The sequence below is a fragment of the Pezoporus wallicus genome, unplaced genomic scaffold (genome assembly GCF_028554395.1).
Source record: "Pezoporus wallicus isolate ANWC-B61680 ecotype Strahan unplaced genomic scaffold, APGP_CSIRO_Pwel_v1 contig_6484, whole genome shotgun sequence".
NCBI lineage: Eukaryota > Metazoa > Chordata > Aves > Psittaciformes > Psittacidae > Pezoporus > Pezoporus wallicus.
In genome coordinates, this window is record NW_026638903.1 from 2,268,418 (window position 1) to 2,291,231 (window position 22,814).

At 37.8% G+C, this 22,814-nt stretch overlaps 1 protein-coding gene across 2 annotated transcripts; it reads left to right on the forward strand.

The window, feature by feature from the left end:
- Positions 1–78: 78 nt before the first annotated feature.
- ATG3 (autophagy related 3) lies at positions 79–22,551 on the forward strand. 2 transcript variants are annotated; one of them, XM_057413111.1, is made up of 12 exons: positions 79–198; positions 3,506–3,547; positions 6,772–6,821; positions 8,047–8,117; positions 9,868–9,975; positions 10,834–10,883; positions 11,957–12,038; positions 12,561–12,595; positions 13,376–13,531; positions 14,207–14,334; positions 19,165–19,258; positions 20,549–20,617. In XM_057413111.1, the coding sequence occupies exons 1-11, from the start codon at positions 127–129 to the stop codon at positions 19,244–19,246; spliced, it is 876 nt and encodes a 291-aa protein (XP_057269094.1). In that variant the 5' UTR covers positions 79–126; the 3' UTR covers positions 19,247–19,258; positions 20,549–20,617. The 2 variants fall into 2 exon arrangements, with proteins under 2 accessions (XP_057269094.1, XP_057269093.1); XM_057413110.1 differs by lacking the exon at positions 19,165–19,258 and adding an exon at positions 22,264–22,551 and having other exon boundaries at positions 80–198.
- The last annotated feature ends 263 nt before the right edge of the window (positions 22,552–22,814 follow it).

A 22,814-nucleotide genomic window follows, 5' to 3' on the forward strand; every position in this document is an offset into this window, starting at 1 on the left:
GTGCTGAGCGTCGGTGTGTCGTCAACGTGTGTGCGACGCGGGGAGAGTGCCGCCGCCAAGAAGCTTGTTGACCGAGGGGCGGGGGAGGTGGTTGTCCTCCTCCTGCTCTCGGGGTCCGCCGGCAGCATGCAGAACGTCATCAACACGGTGAAGGGGAAGGCCCTGGAGGTGGCCGAGTACCTCACCCCTGTGCTCAAGGTGCCGGTCCGTGCGGGAGCGGGGTGAAGCGAGGGGAGGTTTTGGAGCTGTTAAGGGTGGAGGATGCGCCTGCTTTTTTAAAGCAGGGTGGCCCGCGGAGCCGCGAGCCTCCGGTCGCGGGTGGCTGTAGAGTTGTCCTGCTTCCCTCACCTCTGCCTGGGGTGTCACCCGCAGTGCGGCCGCTCGCGGGTTCTTATGGCGCAGGCATTGCTTTGCCGCCCCAGTAGGACGCGAGGAGCGCCCGACCGCTCCGGGAGTCGCTCCGCCTTCCCGGAAGCCGCTCGGCGGCTGCGGTTTCGCTTGTCCCAGCCTGAAGAACTCTGGTTGCAGCGGCTTTATGCAACCGGCGGAGCGCCTCCGAGGGCGCCGTGCTCCTTCAGGCCTCGGGAGAGATTGTGCAGGGGCAGCCTTGCGGCGGCAGAGCCACCGGCCCTCGTCTTGCGCTGTGCCATACAGGATGGAGGGAACCTGAGTGGGAGCTCCCATTCCATTAGGGGTGGGAGCATTCGCTGGAGAGGTGCGGACCTTCGAAGGCCAGGTATTGCTGGACCTGTTGCTGGAGAAATAACTTACTTATTGCTGTTCTCTATTAAATTGGCTAAGCTTTCATAGAACCATAGAGTGGTTTGGGTTCAGAGGACCTTAAGATCATCTAGTTTTAACCCCCCTGCCATGGGCATGGACGCCTTCCACTAGATCAGGTTGCTCAAAGTCCCCTTGGCCTTGAACACTGCCAGGGTTGGGGCATTCGCTTTGGGCAGCCTGTGCCAGTTGCTCACCACCCTCACAGTAAAGAACTTCTGCCTTGTGTCTGACCTGAACTTCCCCTGTTTAAACCCATTATCTCTTGTCCTGTTGCTACAGTCCCTGATGAAGAGTCCCTCTCCAGCATCCTTTATAAGCCCTCTTCAGATACTGGAAGGCTGCTATGAGGTCTCCACGCAGCTTCTCTTCTCAAGGCTGAACAGCCCCTATTTTCTCACCCTGTCTTCGTATGGGAGGTGCTCCAGCCCCCTTGTCATCCTCATGTCCCTCCTCTGGACTTGCTCCAACAGCTCCATGTCCTTCCTATGCTGAGGACACCAGAACTGCACACAGTACTCCAGGTGGGGTCTCACAAGAGCAGAGTAGAGGGGCAGGATCACCTCCTTTGACCTACTGGTCATGCTTCTTTTGATAAAGGATACTTAACTGATTGTGCTCTTCTGCAGTTCTTAGACTACATCCCATCTTCTGTCTCCTATTTACAAATACTTCTTTACATAAAAGTCACCTTTGTGAATGACTAACTTGTCAGCAGTTCCTTCACCACTGATTTTCACATCTCCCCATGTTTTTTGAAAAACTACTTTTGCTGTAATTGTTTATGATAGCAGCTTCTACCTGTGGTTTTACGGCATGATCTTTTAGGTGCTTTGTACTCTGCAGCTTAGATCTTTGGGCAGAAGACATGATACTTAATAATTAATTGAACTTGCCCCTCTGTGGTATGTTGCCTGCATAGTGGACCTTTCTACAGTTACCCACCAATGTGACGTATTATGGATTGCAGTTCTGGCACGGAAAAGTGAAGTGACTTGTTTGCCATGGTACAGTTGCTGTTGCACAGCTGGTGTAATGGTAGAGGAATTCTTGTGCCCAGATGTACTATTGGGAGGAGGCAGCAGTAAAATCCCCTACAAATGGAAAGATATAACAGTGTACATGTTCCATTTACAAGGGGTTGAAATAAATACTCCAACTTGGTAACTTTGAAAGAAACTATACCTGTGTATCTCACTAGCTTACATACCACAGAATGTAGAGATGAAAAAGTGAACTGTTTATCCTTAGGGCATAGAGGATGGATATTTTACATATTTTCCATATGTAATTCCAGAAACCAAGCTTATGCATGTTGCCTACTCCTTATAGTGTATTTTGAAATTAAACAGTAAGTTGTCTCCACTGTGCTGTTGCATAATGTGTTATTGAGAATTCTCAGTTTTATAGCAATCCAAATTGCTAAATTGGGGCTGTTTGAGTTTCTTTGGTTTCTGTTAACTAGTGCATAGTGGTGCTTGTACAACTGCTCTTTTGCTTATCTTAATACTGTTCTTAAAGGTGTTATCTTTAGAAATGAGGGAGAAAGGAAACAGGTTTGCTGTGTGCTCATTTCTTTTTACATAGTGCAGGTGATAGTATGCACCGGGGTGAAGCATAAAGAATAAACGAATTAAGCAGCGATTGGCATTAAAATGATTTCCCATGATTAAATAAGGTGAAGTTGTAGTGGAAAGTGAGGTGCTTTGCAGTTGCTGCTTTTAGTTTAAAAAAAAAATAAAAAAAAAAATCACAAGTTCTTTACGGCAAGAAGTTATTCAGTAAGTGATGACAGAAGAACTTGAAAAGTCAACTATGCTATGGTTGAAATTACTTCTTTTTCAAAAGCCATTCTTAGATAGCTCTAATGCTGGGGAGTACTAAGTTTCTTTGATGATTGTGACTCTTCTGAAGAAAAAAAAAAAACAAACAGAAGTCTGAAACAAAATATTCTAGATTTGAATATGCTAAAAAAAGCCTTATCCTTAAACTTCATAAATATCACCTTTAATGCAAAGGTACTTCATTTCTCCATGTAGAGCTAAATTATATTGCTCATTGCTGTCTATTCCTCATCCATAAAAAAAATCATGGCAATGTGAGAAAATCTGAACTGTTTCCATAGAGTGCATAATGAAGGCACCACAAAAATGACTATATAAAAAAAAGTAACTAAGTCTTTCTACGCAACTTTTCCCACCACAGATAAAAGTTGGTTTGGTCGTTCATTTATTGACCTTTCTTAACTGCAAAGCCTCATACTGGTCCATTGTAGTGCTGTTCAGTGCCTAGAACAGTCCCAAAGTCCTGATTCTGAGAATCACTGATTCTGACTCGTTTTCTGTCTCTCACTGGCAAATGTAGTACTGAATTCTGGGGGATATTTTCTCCAGTTTTGATATATTAATTGGCTGCAGCAAAAAAAAATAAAATTAATGTGTGTGATCTTTTTTCATAATATCCCACATTCTGTAAAAAGTAATTTTGTTGAGCCATACATCAGAGGATATGGAAGTAGGCTGTCTGTCAGCCCTGGCAGAGAGCTGCTTGGTCTCCAAGCTGATTAACAGATATCCATGGACAGTGCTAGTTCCAAGGCAGGACTTGATGATCTTAAAGGTCTTTTCTGACCTGGTTGATTCTATGATTCTCTGTCTTACCAGTAAAGTGGGGTACTTCAATTTGTCAGCAGTTCTCAAAATTTCTAAACTTTTTTTTATTGCAGGAGTCAAAGTTCAAAGAAACTGGAGTAATCACACCTGAAGAAGTAAGTATTTAGAAACTTTGAAATATATTTGGGAAGTAGTGATAAATTTTAGTCAAAAGGACTGTATTTATCTCAAAAGTTCATGTCTTTACCAATTAATTATTGGTTTTTGAAACAGTTTCCACAAAGTGAAAGTTCTAAATGGCCTTTTTACTGTCCAGATGAAATAGAGCAACAAAATTCCTGTTAGATGACATTTGACATCTGAATATGGAATGCTTTTTTCCTATATTATGTCACAAGAAGCTTGTAAAGAAGCTCGTGATGGGTCAACAGCTCCATTTGTCACAGGAGTTCTGGACTCAAGCAGGAGTATATTGATTTTAGAAGTCTTTCCCATAAGCAGTTCAGAAGGGAGCTTGTATCTTGAAAGCTGTCTTTTGCTTACCTCACTTTTGTTTCCTTCGAAGGCTCTGGCTAAATCATTACAAATGCTTGTCCGCACCAAGTATCCAATGATTACTATTTTTTCCCTCCTTTTCTCTATAGCTTACTCCAGGCTGGTTGTATTTTGGCTTGCTGCCAAGCAGTAGTAGTTTTTTAAGGAGTCTTCTGTGAAGAGAAAAAAAGAGGATTTTTCTCTTTTTTTCTAGAATGGTAAGAACACTGATTGTACAGTGCTATTTTGACTTCGCCATTCTACTTTTTCTCATACTAAAGTGTTACTGTTCTTAAAATACATTGTCTTCACAGAGGTTTAAGAAAATTATGTTAAAACTGTTAGGTAGAATGAAAGAGAAATGAGGTAAAATGTACAAATGTGAAGATGAGATGGAAAAAGATGGAACAAATGGTGACTGATGCAGGTACATAATGTGAACAGAAGCATTTTTCCTAACTTTAGTACCTATAGCATATTCCTGCTGTATTGCATGGCAAGCAAGCAAGCTCAGAAAAACAGGCTTAGCAACATGATGTTCTGCTGTTCGGATAACCATATGTGTGTGTTAGTGCATATAGATCTTTCTATGTTGTATATTACACAATAATAGATTTACAATTTATATTATCTGTGAACCAAATATAACAGAGAAAGTCTAGACAAATGTTCTACTAATGCTGAATCCCTTCTTGATCATGGGAGAGATATTTGTAGTAGTGCTGAAGGAAAAGGGTCTTTCTATAGAACTTAGCAAGAACCACATTATGTTACATTAAATAGTTTGCAGCATTTAAACATCCTTAAGAATGTGAATAGTGTGTATTCTCTGTATAAAGTTAGATTCTGATAGGAAGAAGAAATTGAATCCTTCAAAGAAGTAGTAAATGGAAACAGTTCTACAGCAGGGTTAATTTTTTGTTAAATTTAGATGAGACTGAAGAGTGGATCTACTGATTGTCCCTTTGACAGTCTTTCTTTTCTGATGATTTTGGTCTCTATATAGTAATGATTGCTAAAGAAGGATTCAAAGCATTGATGTTGCTAGGATATTATCTTCAAATGACTTTGAATTTCTTGGTTAATGAATCTCAATTCAACTGTATTTTAGTTTGAGATGCTGTTGTATAGACTTTGTGGGATTCCTGTGGCTTGCCTCAGAAGATGAATCAGTTAGGAATAAGGCTAAAAGATGACTCATTATTCAAACTCAGCAATTGCTCCCTCTTTTTATATACTTTTGTGCTTGATTTAATTGCAATGAATTCTTGCCTATTCTTACTAGTTAATACCTCAGAAAGATAACATCTGTTTTAATTTTATATGTAAGTACAGGCAAATCTTAAAAATCATTCTTTCCAGGAGTAGAAGTAAGATGTCCTGAAATTGATGTCTTTTGCAATATTGGTTCAGGTATGAGATAGCATTAGTGCTTGAGAAATAGAAACCACCTAGGTAATTCTGCTGCCTAAGCTGAAGAATATGCAAATGACATTTCAATTACTGTTCTAGGGTTTTGCATCTATTAGAACCACAAAGAATACTTTAATGTTTTTTTCATCTTGAAGAATATTTTGTAACATTGCTGCCAGTTGGTTCCAGTTCCTTGAACAGAGAATTCTAAATAATTCTGGAATTTCATATGTTGTTTATTACTGTGTAAAGGCTAATGAGTTTTAAAGTTTTGATGTGTATTGGGAGGGATTGCTGTTTTCTTAGAAGATTTTACTTCTGCTGGAGACTTCCGTTGGAAAATGGATGAAAGGAAGCACTTTTGCAGAGATTGAGTCTGCTAATCCGTATGCAGTGCGTGTTGCAGTGTTTTCTACTATGCTAATATGCCTCGCTTTGGAGGACATGGTGAGAAAATGGCTGACACACCACTACAACAGCTTCTGGTTAACTAAAAGTGTGTTGTTATAAACTGGCATTTTAAGACAAGAAAGCAACTGTAGCAATGGGTGTTCCTGTCATTTTCAAAAGTAGCTGGTGCAAAAGACCACACAAGTAGCTTTTCATAGGTGCAGGCCTGCCTTTCTCAATATATGCATACAAAAAGAAGCCAGTGTGTTAGACTTTGCTGGGTGAATTTGAGTTCATATGCAAGCCTAGCATAAGTTTTGCAGTATCACTCTGAAGTAATTATAAAATTTTATAATTTTATTATGTAATTTTATAAAATCCTTTGCTGTGACATTAAGCACAAGTAGATTGAAGATTTTTTTAAAACCTGTTTCTTCAGAACAAAGTTATACATAAGGTTTTTCAAGTTATGGTTATCCTTATTCAGTTAATGCCAGTGGTGAACTATTACAGTGATGGTCATTACTTAAAATGCATACTGTTTATACTCTGTTGCAGTTCTTTCACCAATACAATGAATTAATGTCAGTCTCACTTTTCTTCTTGCTGCAAAATTGTTTTAAACAATTTTAAACAATTAAAAATTTTTTTTTTCTACATTAAGCTCTTCATTGTCTTTGCAAAACTTTGAAGAGTGGCAAATAAAAACATATTCTTCATCATAAAGTAAACAATGTTACTGGGTCTAGAAACTTTCTTACTTGTTTCCAGAGTGGTAGGTTATACCACAGCTTTTTAAACTATCTGAATTTGCTGTTATGCTTAGCACGTTTCCTTATGCTGAAGTCAATTTAGTCTTTGGGTTTTCGTGGTTATCTGAGAAATTGAGTTAAAATAAAGCATCAAACTGATTTAAACAATTGCTAGTTACACAGTTAATCTGTCAAAGGAATGTGCAACTGAAATACTAATATTGAGGAAAATTGGAGATTGTTTCTTTAGGCTCTATTTAACAGGGCTGTTTTTTTTCTGGCCTTAACAGTTTGTCGCAGCTGGAGATCACTTAGTTCACCACTGTCCTACTTGGCAATGGTAAGTAAAATTAAAAGAATTTTAGAAAGTTAGTGTCCCTGCTATGCTTTGATGTGCTTCCATTGAATGCAACTATACAGTTGTCTCATTTCATAACAATACGTGGACTCTTTCAGTAGAATTTTTGCTGGTTTTATGATAAAGCTGTCTTTAAGGCAGGCAGGAGTTACTTATTGCTGTGTGTAGGAGTAGTTGAGATGAGGATTTGTTTGGGGATTTTTTGTTTTCCTAAGGTTTTAGAGGAAATAAGCCAATACGTACTTGAATGCTTTCAGTGCTTAGCTGCGGTAGCAGCATGTCTCCCTGAGTTTGTCTTGGTGATTAGTGATCAAAAAGTAAAGGCCACATGCACCTAAGTAGTTATAATTAGTATATTTTAACAAGCGTTTATTAATTGATTATGTTCAAGTTGGCCCACATCAGATCACTTTGAGCAGTGCTTGCCCTTGGAAATTCCTTATCTTTCATACACAATAAGGGTGCAAATAGGGTGATTCCTCATGTTCTACTGATGTCTTGCATTATAAAACTGAATCAGTTAGTGCCTACATAAGCATTGTCTGTGCAGTTGATATCATCAAGCTTCTTGGCTCTGTACTGGGCCATGAATTGCTGAAGGAGGAATTATTATGCTTTAATCATTGTTTCTTGACCTTTTTACCATCTCCTTCAGAGAAAACATGATATTGAGTCTGGCCTATGTGCCAGCAGTTTAGATCAGACTATTTAGAATGTTGGTCTTAGTTTAAACCAAAAACCACTGAAGGTGAAAGCAAATGCTTCAGTAATGTGAACTTGGCAAAGGTTACTTGAGCTCTAATGACTATGGGCAGGTTTTATATTTATAGAGGTCTATTTCTTGCTTTTTCTGAAGTTGCTTTCTTCAGATATTTGGATCTCTATTGTTGATGATCTTAGCAAATTTTGTATAGACTAGATTGTTCCATCAACCCATCATTCCTTGGCCATCTTAAAGTGAAATTAGGTTTTGAAGCAGAAAATAATTTTGATCCAAGGTTCCATAGTTTAGGGGTGGCCAACTTTTTTGATCCCTCACTTACCTCAAAGTCTCTATGTAGGGAAGAGTAAAGTCATAGCAAACAGATTCTGAGAATAAGTGAAGAAGAGTATATAAAATGTTCCTGATATGCAGTGAAAATAGAAGGGTTCTTTTGTTTGCAGATCATCAAATTCTCAACCTTTTATGGTGCACTTCATTTTACAGGGCTTCAGGAGAAGAACTAAAAGTCAAGGCTTATCTGCCAACAGACAAACAGTTTTTGGTAACTAAAAATGGTAAGGCTGAAGTTTAAATGTAAGTGTTCTTAGGTTTGATAGCATGGTTGACTGTGCTATCAACTCTACTGATTGTATTGACAGGGGAAGCAAATAATCTTGCATTTTGAATGCTTTGGCTTTGCAGTATTAAAACAGCTTTTCCTGCACATCTAAAGTCTTTTCTGTAGACCAGTTGTTAGCAGGGCTTTACACTAGTAATACAGCTTGCCTTGATGAAGTAGAAATGTAGTTTAAGCACAATAAAACTCCTCGTGTGTCTTTCTCCTGTCCTTCAACTCATATTCCATGTCTAAAAGGACGTTGTTTATTTTCCTCTTTCAGAAAACTCAGACTATTGAAATGTTCCCAAAATGTTTTTCATGGTGACACTGATGCTTCTTGTTCAGATACATAATTACTGTCACTATTCCTGTCAATAACAACAAAATACAATTTTAAATAAAATTTTGATCGGCTTCAATGCTATGTATATAGAATACGTGTGGTGACTTCATCTTTAATGGAAAAGACAGCTAACAAGCATGTGGAAATAATTTTCTCAAAAGATCTCAAGTCAAAATGTGTCAAAGATAATTCCATTAAATGAACCTTTAGTTTGAAGAACAGCCTGAGGAGATTTTTACCTGCAATGGATTGTATTTTGTGCTTGGCTTTCACTTGCTGGCTTTTGGAGTCTTACAGTGTGCTGTCATTTGAAATTGCTTACAGTAGTGTTGGATGCTTTCCTAAGGTGGTCCTGATGGCTGGATGACCAAGTGATCAACTTTGTTTCTCTTCCCCCTGCCACTTCTTCCTCCTTTCCCTTCCTCCCCCTCTCCCTTCCTGTACTTCCAGGACCCTAATTGATCTGATCCTTCTATTTTGAAACACATTTCAAAATAATGTGTTTCCTGCTGATGTTGACACATTGGCCTAACACTCGAGTAAAAGTGGTGGGCTATGTATTGAGGCAGGGAGCCATCCTACAGATCTCATTTGAAAGTCTTCATTGTGACTTTCACACGCCTGTCCTCCCTTTCTGAAAGGTCTAAGAACAATTTACAAGTTCTGCACTTCATGCAGCAGTGGAGTTACAACCCCCCCCCCCTTTAGTCTAATAGGAGCATTTCTTAGATTGTATTTGTTTATGATGATGGAAAATGTCTGTTTTGCCTTAATCAGATCTGCATTTTCTCTTTGACTGTGTTCTGAAAACTTTTTATAAATCTGAACTCATATGGCTCTGTAATGCATATAACTGAAGTTATTTAGAATAACATGAATTCTAACCTTTTCTAAACTTGTATGTGTTAATTTATAATTAAACATACCTAATATATAAATAGGTGTTGCAAACGTTTAGCAGAATTGTAAAGACAAATCAGTTCAGTAAACTGATGCTAATCCAGGCAAAATTATACTCAAGATAGAAGTTGCTTAGCAATATGAAGAAAACTAATAGGTTGTCTCTAGTTGTTAGCAAATGAGAAGTTAATTATTTTCTAGTTAGTAAGAATTTTGATGAATGTGCTCTAATGGGTTACAGACGAATGAACTTTTAAGTGTTGTACTGTATATGAAATAAAATGTGGTACAGCACATCAATGTAATTTTAAGTTCATGCTTTTGCATTTGAAATACAACTTAAGGATTCCTTAAATAAGGATATATGAGAGACATTTCAGAAATCCCTGTAGGATAATTTCTACTCCAGTCTGGTTTTGTATAGGAATGACTGCACTCATTTTGTTTTGCAATTCTTTTGCAGTGCCATGTTACAAAAGGTGTAAGCAGATGGAGTACTCGGATGAGCAGGAAGCAATTATAGAAGAAGATGATGGTGATGGGGGATGGGTAGACACTTTTCACAATGCAGGTATTCAGCCTTGCTTCAGGCTTTGCATTTGGTAATCTGAAGTATTTTCAGTTTCCATTACTAGAAAGTAAAGTCTTTCTTGAATATGTTATGCTGCCAGCCACCCACTTGATTGGTACATGACTGCTCAATATTCTCTTATAAATGACCTGTGTAGTCATGTGTAGACACGTTCCTTTGTAAGATCTGTGAAGAGAATGCTGGTTTAAACTATTTGTTTGATCAATATGCAAATTTATTTATTTTTTTTTTTTAAGATTGCTTGTGAAACACATCAAGATCTTTATCTTAATGATGACCTCAACTGACTTAATTATTTCAGTGTTTCCCATTTTGTGTCAGAGCAGAATCTTACTATGCATCCCAAACACTACTGGGTGAAAGCAGCAGTAAAACTAGAAGGCTAATGGGAAGGAACTGAAGAGTTGATACTATGATTTGGGATGGTTTTTAACTCCAGTTCCTTGCTTCCAAGATGTTTAGAAATACTCATAAATGCATGCCTTGCTCATGAAGTTGAGTTCTGTAATTGTGAGATGCCTATCCTGTGAATGCCTATCCTGAACTCACTTCTATGAAAGTTCATTAAAATGAAAATTACTTTGCAGTGTTCCATCAACAAAACCTGAACGATGTGTGAGAACTGTGCTTTTGTGCTCTGTGTTACTGGTATGGTTTATGCATGTCCAGCACCAAGCATGCTACCAATACCAAATACACAGCCTTTGAAGTATCAAAATTGTTGTGAGATGTAACTTGAAAAGATCATACGCTGCTTTCTGAAATCTTGGCAGCCTTTTTCTATACTGTAATAAAGAAAAAAGCTTTCATAACACAAACCTCTTTTTCAATTAACAGGTATAGTGGGTGCAACAGAAGCAGTTAAGGAGATCACACTAGACAGTAAGGTATTGTCGTGGTTTAAACATGGTTCTAAATTTTCCTCTTGCTTTATTTCAGGTAATAGAAGTCTTACCTGCAGCAATCTAATACTGCCCGTGAAAGATTAAATTATACTTTGTCACTAGATGTGTTACAGATACATAGTGACTTTCAGAGCCCATGATTTTAGTCAAAGCATGTGCATCTCCTTCTGAGAGGTGTTTACTGAGGCAGTGTTCTTTTTGGAATTCCTTTAGCCAGTATGCTCTTGTGCCAGGCATCTGCTCATTGAAAATGAAGGTACTGCTTTTTCACAAGTCAGTAACATCTGGGTGGAAGGAATACCTAAAGATGATCACTATTTCTTCAAAACACAGTACTTGTAGGATCTCATTGTAATTCGTAGCTGCTGTTGTGTGTTACTAATTGAATTTCACTTCTGGTATGTTGTATGTTAAAAAATTTGCTTATTGTACAGCTTGGATCACAGGTCCAGTCCAGAAGGACAACTCTCTGCTTATGTTCTATTTGCTAAAGCACTTCACAACTTAGTTTCTTACTGGTTTTGATGTTTTAGTTTTCTAATGAGGAAACCTGCTACCTGATACTTAGCAATTGGAGCAGCTTTCATGAAACCCATGTAAATCGAGACCTCCCCCTTCTGAATTTCATTAGGGTTGTCTCTTGGGTTCAGATGCTGTGCATAGGCCCACACTCCCTAAAAGAAAAGGTTGGCTGAGGGCTTGGGCTAGGACATACAAAATCGTAATCTGTAGATTAGTCGTAGCTGTTCAGTCATTGCCTTTCGTTTAAGATGGGTGGGTTTTTGAAAACAGTTACAGGCTGTTTAATCTCTCTTATTTTTCTTTGCTTAGCAATTAACTCATTCCAGGTTACAAAGTCAAATGAGAACTTTGAAAATGGATTTTTAATGTCATATTAGGACTTTGAAACAGATTGGTTGATAAGCAAATATTTGAGTTCAGTATAGTCCTTAATATTGCAGAAATTATTTTTCTGTTTCAGTGTATGTGCTGGGGCTGTAAGGCTGTGTAAATGCAGTGTCATTAAAGCAGTATTTTCAATTTAAATTATAAAGGAAATTATAAATACAGCAGATCATTCAGCATCTTGTGAAGATGATGATGATGAAGATGAAGGAGAAGCTGCAGACATGGAAGGTATTTCCTTAAATCGGGTGGGACATGATTTATGTCAGGCCTTTGACTACAGCAGTACACTCTAAGAAAACACTACTCTTTCTTTTCATAGAATACATGCTGAAAAATTCAGCAGAAACGTGCTCTTAATCATCTTTTGTATGGTCTTATTGATGCATGTTTACTCTTACCTTGTGTGCAAAAACATGCATGAATGTTTTTGACCTGGAAATTAATATGAGTAGCAGAACAGAGCCAAGCAAGTGTAAATTATGGATTTAATACAGCTTCCTTCCGCTTCATATCCACACTTAACTGCAATCTACCTACTTAAAACCACTTGAGGATTGCTAATCATGTACTTACTATAGTCTTGATCAAATTTGTATTAAAAAAGGTATAGTCTGGTTTGGGGTTTCAGAAGTTTACCTGTATTAAACATCTTTAGATACATGTAGAATGTTTTAAAGGAGTTGTTTATGAATGAGAAATATGATGACTAGCTACAAGCTGAACACAGAATTTTATGGGTCTTCTTTTCAGAGTATGAAGAGAGTGGGCTATTGGAGACAGATGATGTGAGTGAACAGTTCTCTATCTTGTCTGTTGCAATGCTTATTACCAATATGAGCGCAAGCAAAGTAAAAATAATGGTAACGCAAATGGATTATATAACAAGCTTGTTATGAGCAGTGGGATTACTGAGCTTGGTTTCCTGTGTATTTGTCTCCTGCCATCCTATTGCAGTAACCTTAAGTCCTCAAAGATTTAGATCAGTCATTTTGTGATTTTTTTTTTTTTTTTTTTTTTTTTTTTTTCTGATCCTTTTCACTCTACTTACGCACAATGCTGTACTCGCAAGAGGTAAAAATACACAATAATTCTTGAGGCTTATGTGTGGAAGATGAGTGGCTTACAGGTTCAATAGATTATGCTGATACATCAGACTGTCATGAGAGGAAAAAAAGAGTGTTGTTGTTCCTGGTGTTCCACTAAGGTCTTCATAAATGCATAAACTGAGACCTCTGCCTTCTGAATTTCATTGGAATTGTCCCTTGGGTTCAAAAGTTATTGGTGAAAGAAGAGGTTGGGGGGGGGGTGTGACAATGTAATTGCATTTGTAGTTGCAAATTAGACCTTTCTTAAAAAATCCTCACCAAAACCAAAAAGTACTTGGTGGGAGACAAACTGATCCAACTAATTTAAAGATAAAAACAAAACCCAAAAGCCTATGATTTTTTTTTTAATGCTTGCTTAAGAACATTAATTTCTGCTTTAGAGCTTTATATAACTACTTAGGATGAGAAAGGAGGAAATCCAAACAAGACTATACTAATGTCATTTTTACCTTGAACCAGGCAACACTTGACACAAGACAGATCGTAGAAGCTAACAAGGCTAAAGTTGATGTTGGAGGGGAAGATGCTATTCTACAGACTAGAACTTACGACCTCTACATCACTTACGACAAATATTACCAAACTCCAAGACTCTGGTTATTTGGATATGATGAGGTATAGGTCTGTCGGGTTTTTATCACGTCTGTAAAATTAGACTTGTGGTATCAAATAGCAACGCTTTTTTTTTTTTCTTATTCACAGTAAAAATTGAAATGAAAAAATGGTGACAAAATCATTATATAGTCAGGGTTGCAGACAGGACTTAGGATACTTGCTGGAAGTAGGAATAATTTCACTGGAAATTGTACTTGGTGATGGAGCATTTGGAAGGAAGCAAATCATGCTCTGTCACTTGACTGAGTTAGCTCTGTAGAGGTAGTAATAGCCCTAGTAAACTCAGTCAAATAAGCAAGTATGTATTTTCATGATCTTCAGAGGGAGGGGATTAGATAAATCACTCTCCCTTTCATGGCTAAGTTTCTTGAGTTAAAGTTGGTTAGGGCTTACAGCTCAAATACCTAGATGGGAACCTAAGTGGGAGCCATTGAGATGGTTCTCAAAATGTATTGACTTTACCATTCATACAGTTTATTAAAAACTAAATTTGTTTAGTACTATTCTACACCATATGGATCTTAAGACACTTGGTTCTTTCCTTCAGACCTGTTTTATATTAGATGCTTATAATTTATGGTGCTTGATCTGTTAACAACCATGTTAAAATTGCTAAGAAGGAGCAAAAGACTCTTTGCTAGTAATGGTTTTGTTCTGTTCCATTTTCCTATATAGCAGCGGCAGCCTTTAACAGTAGAGCATATGTATGAAGATATTAGTCAAGATCATGTCAAGAAAACGGTAACCATTGAAAACCATCCTCATCTTCCTCCACCTCCCATGTGCTCAGTTCACCCATGCAGGTAAGTCTTTGTTTCAGGTCTGATTCAGTATGTAGATAAAAGGCACTTCACTGGTCTTGTTGTGGATTTGGTTCAGGTTTTCTGGATGCTTCCGCAGTTGGCTGCTGTAGTGGTGTGTCAACTTCTGAGGTAGTATGAAAAGAAGATCTTGGTGATTCCAGTGCTTACTGCTGCGAGTATATTCTGCAGTTATAACTGTCTCCTCTTGCTCAACTTACTTTTCCTCCACTTCCCTATGGACTCCAGAAGATGGCAGACTACTAGAACTCTATAAAAGGAATTTCTTCTATACTTTATTTGCTGCTATTTTTGTGAGGATAAAATTATAATGTATACTTTGGGAGCAGAAAAAGCTATTTGAACATGAAATACCTCTTTATTTTGTAATATCTGCCTCTTGCTCCCCCAGAAGTCGCTGAAATTTTATACAGATAGAGGTGTTCTAATTGCTGTGCTGAAATGCTTGTTGAACACAAGTGCAAAACTCACGTGTGCTTTTAGGCTTTTCTCTGTTTCATTTGCCACATTTCTCACCCAAGACGTAGGGAGTCTGTAGTTCAACTACCTGCAGCGGTATTTTTTTCCTAGGTCTTTGAAAAGTGCCTGTCATGTTATATGTAAAATCCTTTTAGGTGTCTTAATGATACAGAGCCAATATCTTAAATGGTGTAACTCCTCAGCTTCTTGATAGCGTGAAGTTCTTAAGAGATAAGAGTTTTGGCTTCTATCTCTTTTTAAGAAGAGAGACACTCTTTGTAGTCTTACATAGGTTAATAATAATAAAAAAAGGTCCAAATTGCCACTTTAAGTCTTGTAATTTCTTTTGACTTAAAGAAACACCTTTGGGATTTGTGTCACTAGCTGAGGTGTCAAATAATCAGCTTTTTCACAAGTTTATGGTAGTTTTTGCATACTCAAGACATTCTTGTTTCTGGTTTACGAATTACTTGATCGTAAGATTACTCTTGGTAAGGGTATACTATTCTTTAGCGAGAGAGCAAGGGAACTTTGCACCAAGGAGTTTATTGCTACCTTTGGTGGTCTTATGAGGATGCGTATTCATGGACTTCGTCAGTGTGTATCTCTTGATTCTTCCAGTTCATAGTTCTTTACTGCTTTACAACAGTCTTTGCTTTCACCAAGTAGTCAGGCTTGTATCTGGACAATCTGAGCAGAGAAGCCATTGTACAACTGGGAAATAGCTTTTTTTCACAGTTAGTGGACTTACAGAAAATCTAAAAGTGGTAAGTTTTATTGTTGGTCTTTAAATCATCAAGTTTAAGTCTACACTAATACAGTACAATTTCCACACCCGTGGAAATGTCAGTCTCAGAGCTAGGAAAAAAAAACCACAACAAAAGAATAGAACAGATAACAGCATAATGCCTCTGCTAATATGTGGTACCACCTGCATATTGAATACTGCAGTACAGCTCTGGTCATCTGTTCTGTAATCTGTGAGGTGAAGGAAGACTAAAACTGGAAAAGATACAGAGGGATTATCCAGGATAACTGAGGTTATCCTTTTTTCCCATAAGAAATGATTGAATAACCTGGGACCCTTCAGCTTTAGAAAGGGCAGCTGAGGAGGTTGTTACAATTTCAGTGACCATCATTATGAATGCCACAGAAAGTGAAGTAATGAGTGTTCTTTTGTTTTTTTTTTTTTCTTTTTAGTAGTAAACTGGTGACATTGAATGCATGTGACATGGTGGCATGTTCAAAGCCAGAAAAAGGATTAAATTCTGCACACAGCACATATTTAAACTAAGTATTTATTTAAGCAATATGATGTTAATGAAAGAAAAGTTTGTCAACAGTTGTCACAAGGGAAGTTACTAGAATGCTTCAGAATTAGAAAGTCCCTAGCTTGTACACTGCTGGAAACTAGTACTTTGGAGGAAGCATTACTAGGTGCTTCCTCTGGTCTCTTTCTTGTATACATACTCTAAGACAATAAGGAGGACAAGGTTTGGTCTAGAAGGTATTATTGTACCTTATATTAATATACCAGTCTTAATATGTAAACCTGTTAGTGACTTTGAGTGTCTCATTGTTTGCTGTCTGCGTTGTTCTGGGCAGAAAAATGGATGCAGCATTTTGTTTTTGAACGAGTGTCGGCATGTATCTAGAGAGACTTAACAGACTGACTAGGAACATGATTTATAGAAGAAAAGGAGGGAAAAAAAGCCTGAAGCCAAGGCTTGATTTAGTGATTGCTGGAAGTCCTGCTAATAAATCAGTTGGAAGAAGCTCATGTAGTGGATGCAGGCTGGGAAGATGTTCAGAAGAAACAGAGATGACCAGATATTTGGGTGTGGCTGACTAGGTAGGCCTGTGGGTTTTATAATGGGCTGTGGCTGCAATGTAACCTGTTTAATTTTGCAAACACCTCTGTAGAGTAAGAACTTATCTAATACTAGACTGTGAATCTGGATTGAGAGTCTTCGTGGATGAGAGCTCTGTGTGCATGTGTCGCTTTCCTTCACTTCAGACAGTGAAGTGCCAGTGTCTTTGTTATGTAGTCCACATCTACACTTGAAGAAATGGTTTGCATTGTGAGACTTGTTCCATTGTGAGGCTTGTTTCCAAGCTTGAAAGAGGTGTAGATACTGTGGTGAGACTGACTTGTTGGTAGCCTTAAATGCGGAGGAAATTGTCTAGTGCTTCTCAAAAAGCAAACTGTTTGACTGGCAACTGCTTAACATTGGAAAGGTTTGAAAAGGTCGTCTTGATACTGTGAAGAAAGAGGCCAACAGTATATCTAAAATGGAGGATTTAAGTATGTTCTCTTACTCTCTAAGGTGAGCTATTTTGTTAAATTGTTAGGCTAATAGCTAAGAAGGTCTGGGCTTCTGAGGTGAAAAATAGTAAGCAAAAATGTTGGTTTGTTCTTAATTTAGCTAGGAAATACCACTGCTTAGCTCTGCTGCTATTGCTTCCATGCATGTCACAAGAATTGTGTAATGTCGGATATTTAGATGGTCCTAAACTTGGTTGTTTCTTGTGACGTGTACATCACTGTGTCATGCGTCAGAAAGGAAACAAACAGCAGTTGTGTGCTACCATCAGCTGCTCGAGATCGCTCCTATTTTGAGTAGTTGAAACTGTTCATCTTGCAGCTCTGCTGTAAGTTGTAGTTCCCGTCAGCATTTTTATGGTACTGGGAGGAACACAGTCAACTTCCTCATTAATTCATGGAAACTGGCTTAATTGCAATTCTCAACTTTTTTTTCATGTGGGTGTTATGAAGGGACTATCAAACTAGTTAACTACTGAACACATTTACATTTAGATCTGAATTACTTGCTCTACTTCCAAGCACTTATTTTCCTCTCTTTCAGAATAAATGGCAACAGGTTTCTGGACTCTTTTTAGTTCTTATGTACTCTCAGTATCTGCAGGGAAGTGACTAGAAGCAGCTGCAAGGATCAGCAAATTGTAGATCTTGAGGTTAACTGATTGTTATGGATTCTGAGTGTCTTGCCTGATGATAACATTTGTGGGTTATCCACACCTGTCTTAGTGTGTTTGAGCAGTTACAGACACTTAATTGAAATAATAGGGAACTTTTTTTCTTGAAAATATGCTGTCCTAAAACGTCTTACACTTTACTCTCTTTAATGGAAGCTTGATAGTTGTTATTCACTGCACTGAAAGTCCCCTGGAAGGCCTTTTATCTCTATGAATTGCAAGGGGTTGAGAGGGGCAGGAAAACTGATTCATTTCTGGTGGTGTTTTTTTTCCTCATATGTCAGGAAGGCTTCTATTTTTTACTTTTCTGATGGTATGTATTTCCCTTCCAGCTGATATTCAGTGTCAGTATGTCAGGTGTGCTGAACTCCATGTGAAGTTGTTAAATATTTTGACTGACAACTTTGGTCTGTTGCAAAGCAGTAAAGGGGTTCTTCAGCAGGAAAGCGGACATTCTTGATGAGAGCATAAAAGGTCATCTGATCAGTCTCAGAAATCAGTTTCTTTCTGTTAAAGAAACTTATTGTTAAACCCTTAATATATGGTTTTAATTCTGTGTATCTCAATTTATTTTCAGTAGTAACAGCAATATTTCTGACATAGAACATGAATAAGTCCATTACATTACTTGAACCACATCAAGAGTTAGTTGATTAGTTGGTTATGCCAGAAAGTAAATTAAGTGAGTTTAACAGATGTTTTAAATGTCTGATCTATTTGATAGCTCAAGCAATCTACAGACAGGTCCTGGAACAAGCATTTTAGTCATCTGAGAGTTATTTCTGGGGGATTTTTTTTTTTTTTAACTTCTGAATAAAAGAGAGATTTCTAGACAGCAGGATAATTTAGATAACGTTTCTTCCAAAGTCATCTCATTTCTTTCCATTGGGAGGTATACATACTTTATATTAATTCCTCAAAATATTCTTACAGAAGGAAATTGAAACAGGAAACAAACATTTGAAAGTTTATAAAGCACCTGCAAATCTTTTCATGAGTATGACAGTAAGAATGACCAATATTGTGGCCATTATGGAATTCCAAATATCTAACTAGTCCTTAGAAAATTAAAAAGAGCAAATGTCATGCAGTTGTATGAATTTGAGCCAGTATCCTGTTAAAGACTTCTAATAGCTTGTAGGGTGGCCTGTGCCAGTACAAAAAATAGTCCACTGTTATGGGTAAGGTGGAAGCTTGACAGTCCAGGTTCCTATATAGAAGCAGCTGGCTATGGCACCCGATACATGGCATGTGTGCTGCAGGTTCATTATGAAGATCCAGAATTGGAATCAGCTGTGGGGGTCAAAGACCAACAGCACAGCAAATGACAGATGCTGACCTTTAGTATTTCCCCAGACTTGCATGTTCCTGTTCACAGCGTGTCCTGGTAACTTCGCAACAGCTTCCTTCCTTGTGTTTGCAGCCACTGGCAAGATGATTAACTTTGGAGGTAACTACTAAATGCCAGTTACTGGTCAGCTATTTAGATTTGCATAATGGTATCAAAGCGTGGTCAGAAAGTTATGCAACCTTGTCCTCAGTAGAATCATAGATTGTTTTGGGATTGGTATGTTAAACTACTGCTGTTAACTAGCTTGCAGTGTTGCATAGGTGGATATCCATAGCCCTATATGATGTCACTGATAAAGATTGCTACAGAATTGTGAATTTAAAACCAAGTTGGAGTCTAGAGAAAAGTAAGATGAGTTGTACAACTTGGGATCTTGTGTTAAATATGTAAATAAAACATCAATTAACCACACAGTAGTTCTCCCTTTTGATTTGATATGATGTTCATCCTTTGGTTTATGGGACATAATAAATACCCTGAACACCAGACCATTACTTCTGAATTGTAATTGGTCATTAAAAGATTTAAAGTCTTCATCACTGGAGATATTCAAGACCAGACAAAGTTCTGAGCAACCTGTTCTGATTTACTGCTCATCAAGCAAGGAGGATTGGACTAGATGATGACCAGTCTCTTCCAACCTTAGCTGTTCTGTGATTCTGTGTTATATTCCCAGGAACAGCTTTGTACAAAAACGTCATGTGGTTCAGTTTTACAATATCATTTTTTATGTTTTACAGTAATGGAGTTGCAAGAGAGAAGCTTACTTAGAAACTGTTGATCTGCCGTGGAACCCAAGTTACCGCCAGAGAAAGTTTCCATACCCTGTCAGTCTCAGAGCAACAATTCTGAATTTATGCAGGTTTAGCTTAGCCTGCCTCTCCTAGGAAACTACAAATTGTTTAAATGTTCGATACCTCCTAAGCTCTACAAATTTAAGAGTACAGCAGAGCCAGCTAAATAAGTTGCAGCAATTTCTAGGTATCTTCTTCAGAGGTCACTTGGGAACTTCTGGTGACTTGCTGCTGGTGAGGATTACCTGCTAGGGGCATACCTGGTGGCTTCTTTGGTATTTAGCAATTAAAAATAGCACTAGTAACAAGCAATATATATTTGCTATTGTGGCACTCCATCTACATTGTAGCATAGAACATTTTTCATTTCCCTTGTGAATGTAGAGAGTTGGCGAATAACTTTACATTCATCATGTAATACTACCTTTCAGTTACTGTTGGGATTTTTTCGTCAGCAAACTGAAAGGTTCCTCTTGCTGCTTCTGAAGCTAACAGTCCAAAACTATTTAACTTGCACAAAACCTAATCTTACTGAGATGAAGAGAAGCTTACTTTTTCCTTAAAATATTTCCACTGTTTCTTATCTGTTTTTCAGGCATGCAGAAGTCATGAAGAAAATCATTGAGACTGTTGCAGAAGGTGGGGGAGAACTTGGAGTTCACATGTATCCTTTTTCATTACTACGTGATATTTTCAACGATTTCTTGTATTTAAGGAGCTGTTATCTCAAGGTTCCTAAACTGGAATGCAGTTGTGTGTGAAAGCAGTAAACGACTGCTTGTGGTAGCGCTTACTAAAGTTCTGGGATTAATTCCTTTGTGCAAACAAGCTCTGTTAATCAGTTCTCAGAAAGTAGGTGGAATTGAAGGGACAGAATTGAGCCCTTGTTTTTAGGGGTGTGAAGCTGTGAGTATAAAACTGAGTATGAAACTATGATCCCAGGGGAGGATGAAGCTGGAGGTTTACAGACTCCAGCCAGAGTATAATCAGTCCTCTTGGTACAGCAGCTTCTGTATTAGATTTGAATCTGAAATTCATTTCTGAAAGATGTCGAGGTCCCATTGTTCTCTACTCTATATGTGAGCAATATGTTGGTAACAACATTCAGCTGACAAAAAAGCAATGAAAATCTACTGAAATGATTCTTGATATTGAATGCCTCACAATTAGAATTTTCTTTTGCAAGTTGACTGATCTTGGTTATGCTTTGTAGTAATTGATCCCACGCTTTCTGACTAAAGAAACCTCCATGTTAGGAGAAAATGAAGTGTGTACTTTCAAAATAATGTTGCTGCTGTAAGGCAGGCAAGGGAGCATTACTGAGCAGCTGCGGGCCCCGAACAAATAATATTCTCTGTATGAGTTGAGACTTGCTCAATTTGTGCAGCAAGCAGCTGAAACTGAACTGGAAAATAACTTTTCTATCAAGGTAGTTCAAGTCTTCTACTCCTTAGTAGTTAGAAATAACTTATTTTCAAGATTTTTGGTTACTTTTTCTGCTATTGCTTAACAAATTGAGATTATTTTTTTTTTTAACAGCCAATTCTTCCCTGGTTTGTGTTTGTCAAGAAATGGTCCATGAGACTGACATGCGAAAATAGTAGGGTTTACATATGTCCAGTACTTAACTGTCGGCTGAAAGTAGTGATTTATTTTAGTTTTTACTTTGCTGTCTGCCTCAGTCCCAGGTGGACAAACACTTCATTTTATAATTACTGTGTATACCCCACACTGCAGATTCAGGCCCAACATACGTTTGAAGGTAACATACACAAGGGAGATTAGGAAAATCTCCTCTACAAAGGCAGACTTCTTAGTTTAGCAAAGCTATCTCTCCACTTTCCCTCATTGACAGGTAAGATTTATTTCAAAAGACAATTCAGAACAGGAACCTATTTCTTTTTCTGAGACACTGAGATGCTGAGGAGGAGCTTGCTTTCCCTACAGCTACACAAAGGTAGCTAGGGATTAGCCTTCCCAGATTTAACTCACCTTGACGTTTGTTAATTACAAACGTGAAGTGTGTAAGTGGGATTGTAAATGTTTGTGTACTGTTTTCTAAGATCTGTTGAATATAACTCCTGGTTCTCTGCTTCAACTTAAAACAGGAAAGTCTGTTATGTTTGGGCAAGCATCAGATGTCATTACCAGAGTTCTGCTGTATTAATTTCCCAGTCTCTTAACATTGTAATTGCTAGGTGTTATTTTCCTACCAGCAAGAAATAGTGTTGAGCAGACCATTGAATGTGACTTTTTCTTTCTTTTACAGGATTTCTATCTATTGCATGTTTTCCTTAACAAGAAACTCAGGTACCTTCTTATTTTCTTGAAATTTGTACAGGCAGTCATTCCAACGATAGAATATGACTACACAAGGCACTTTACAATGTAACTAAAATAAGAAGTGTCTCCTCTAATTATCAGATCCTTTTTTAAATAACCCATCCATGTGACTTATACAACATTATACATAATTTCTGTAACTAACCTTTTATCAAGTTGATGCATTAAAATAAAATGTTCCATTACCAGCCTTTTTAATAAAAATCTTTGTGTGTAATATAAATAAATCACTTTCATTCCTATACAGACACTGCAGTAAGTGGTGGGATTTTTTTTCTCCATAATTCCTTCAGTTTGCTTTCAACAGAAGACTGTTTTTTGTCTACATTAGAAGCTAAAATCTACTTTCCTAGTAGAAGCCTAATGCTTTTGGCTTTATTGTTGATTCCTGAAAATGTAAAGATTTTATTATTATTTTTTTATCCCAGTTAAATTAACTTGAGAATTATGTGGGTTTTTCCCTAGTTAATGAATGGTTATGATTCCTCTCGCTGGAGGGGGATTTAGAAAGCTGAAAG

Excerpts from the sequence above, each read along its gene's own strand:
- ATG3 (XM_057413110.1), top strand. The coding sequence starts at position 127 with ATGCAGAACGTCATCAACACGGTGAAGGGGAAGGCCCTGGAGGTGGCC. Across the intron at positions 12,039-12,560 it reads AGAAGCTGCAGACATGGAAG|AGTATGAAGAGAGTGGGCTA; the intron begins GTATTTCCTTAA and ends TCTTCTTTTCAG. Across the intron at positions 20,618-22,263 it reads GGAGAACTTGGAGTTCACAT|GTACCTTCTTATTTTCTTGA; the intron begins GTATCCTTTTTC and ends CAAGAAACTCAG.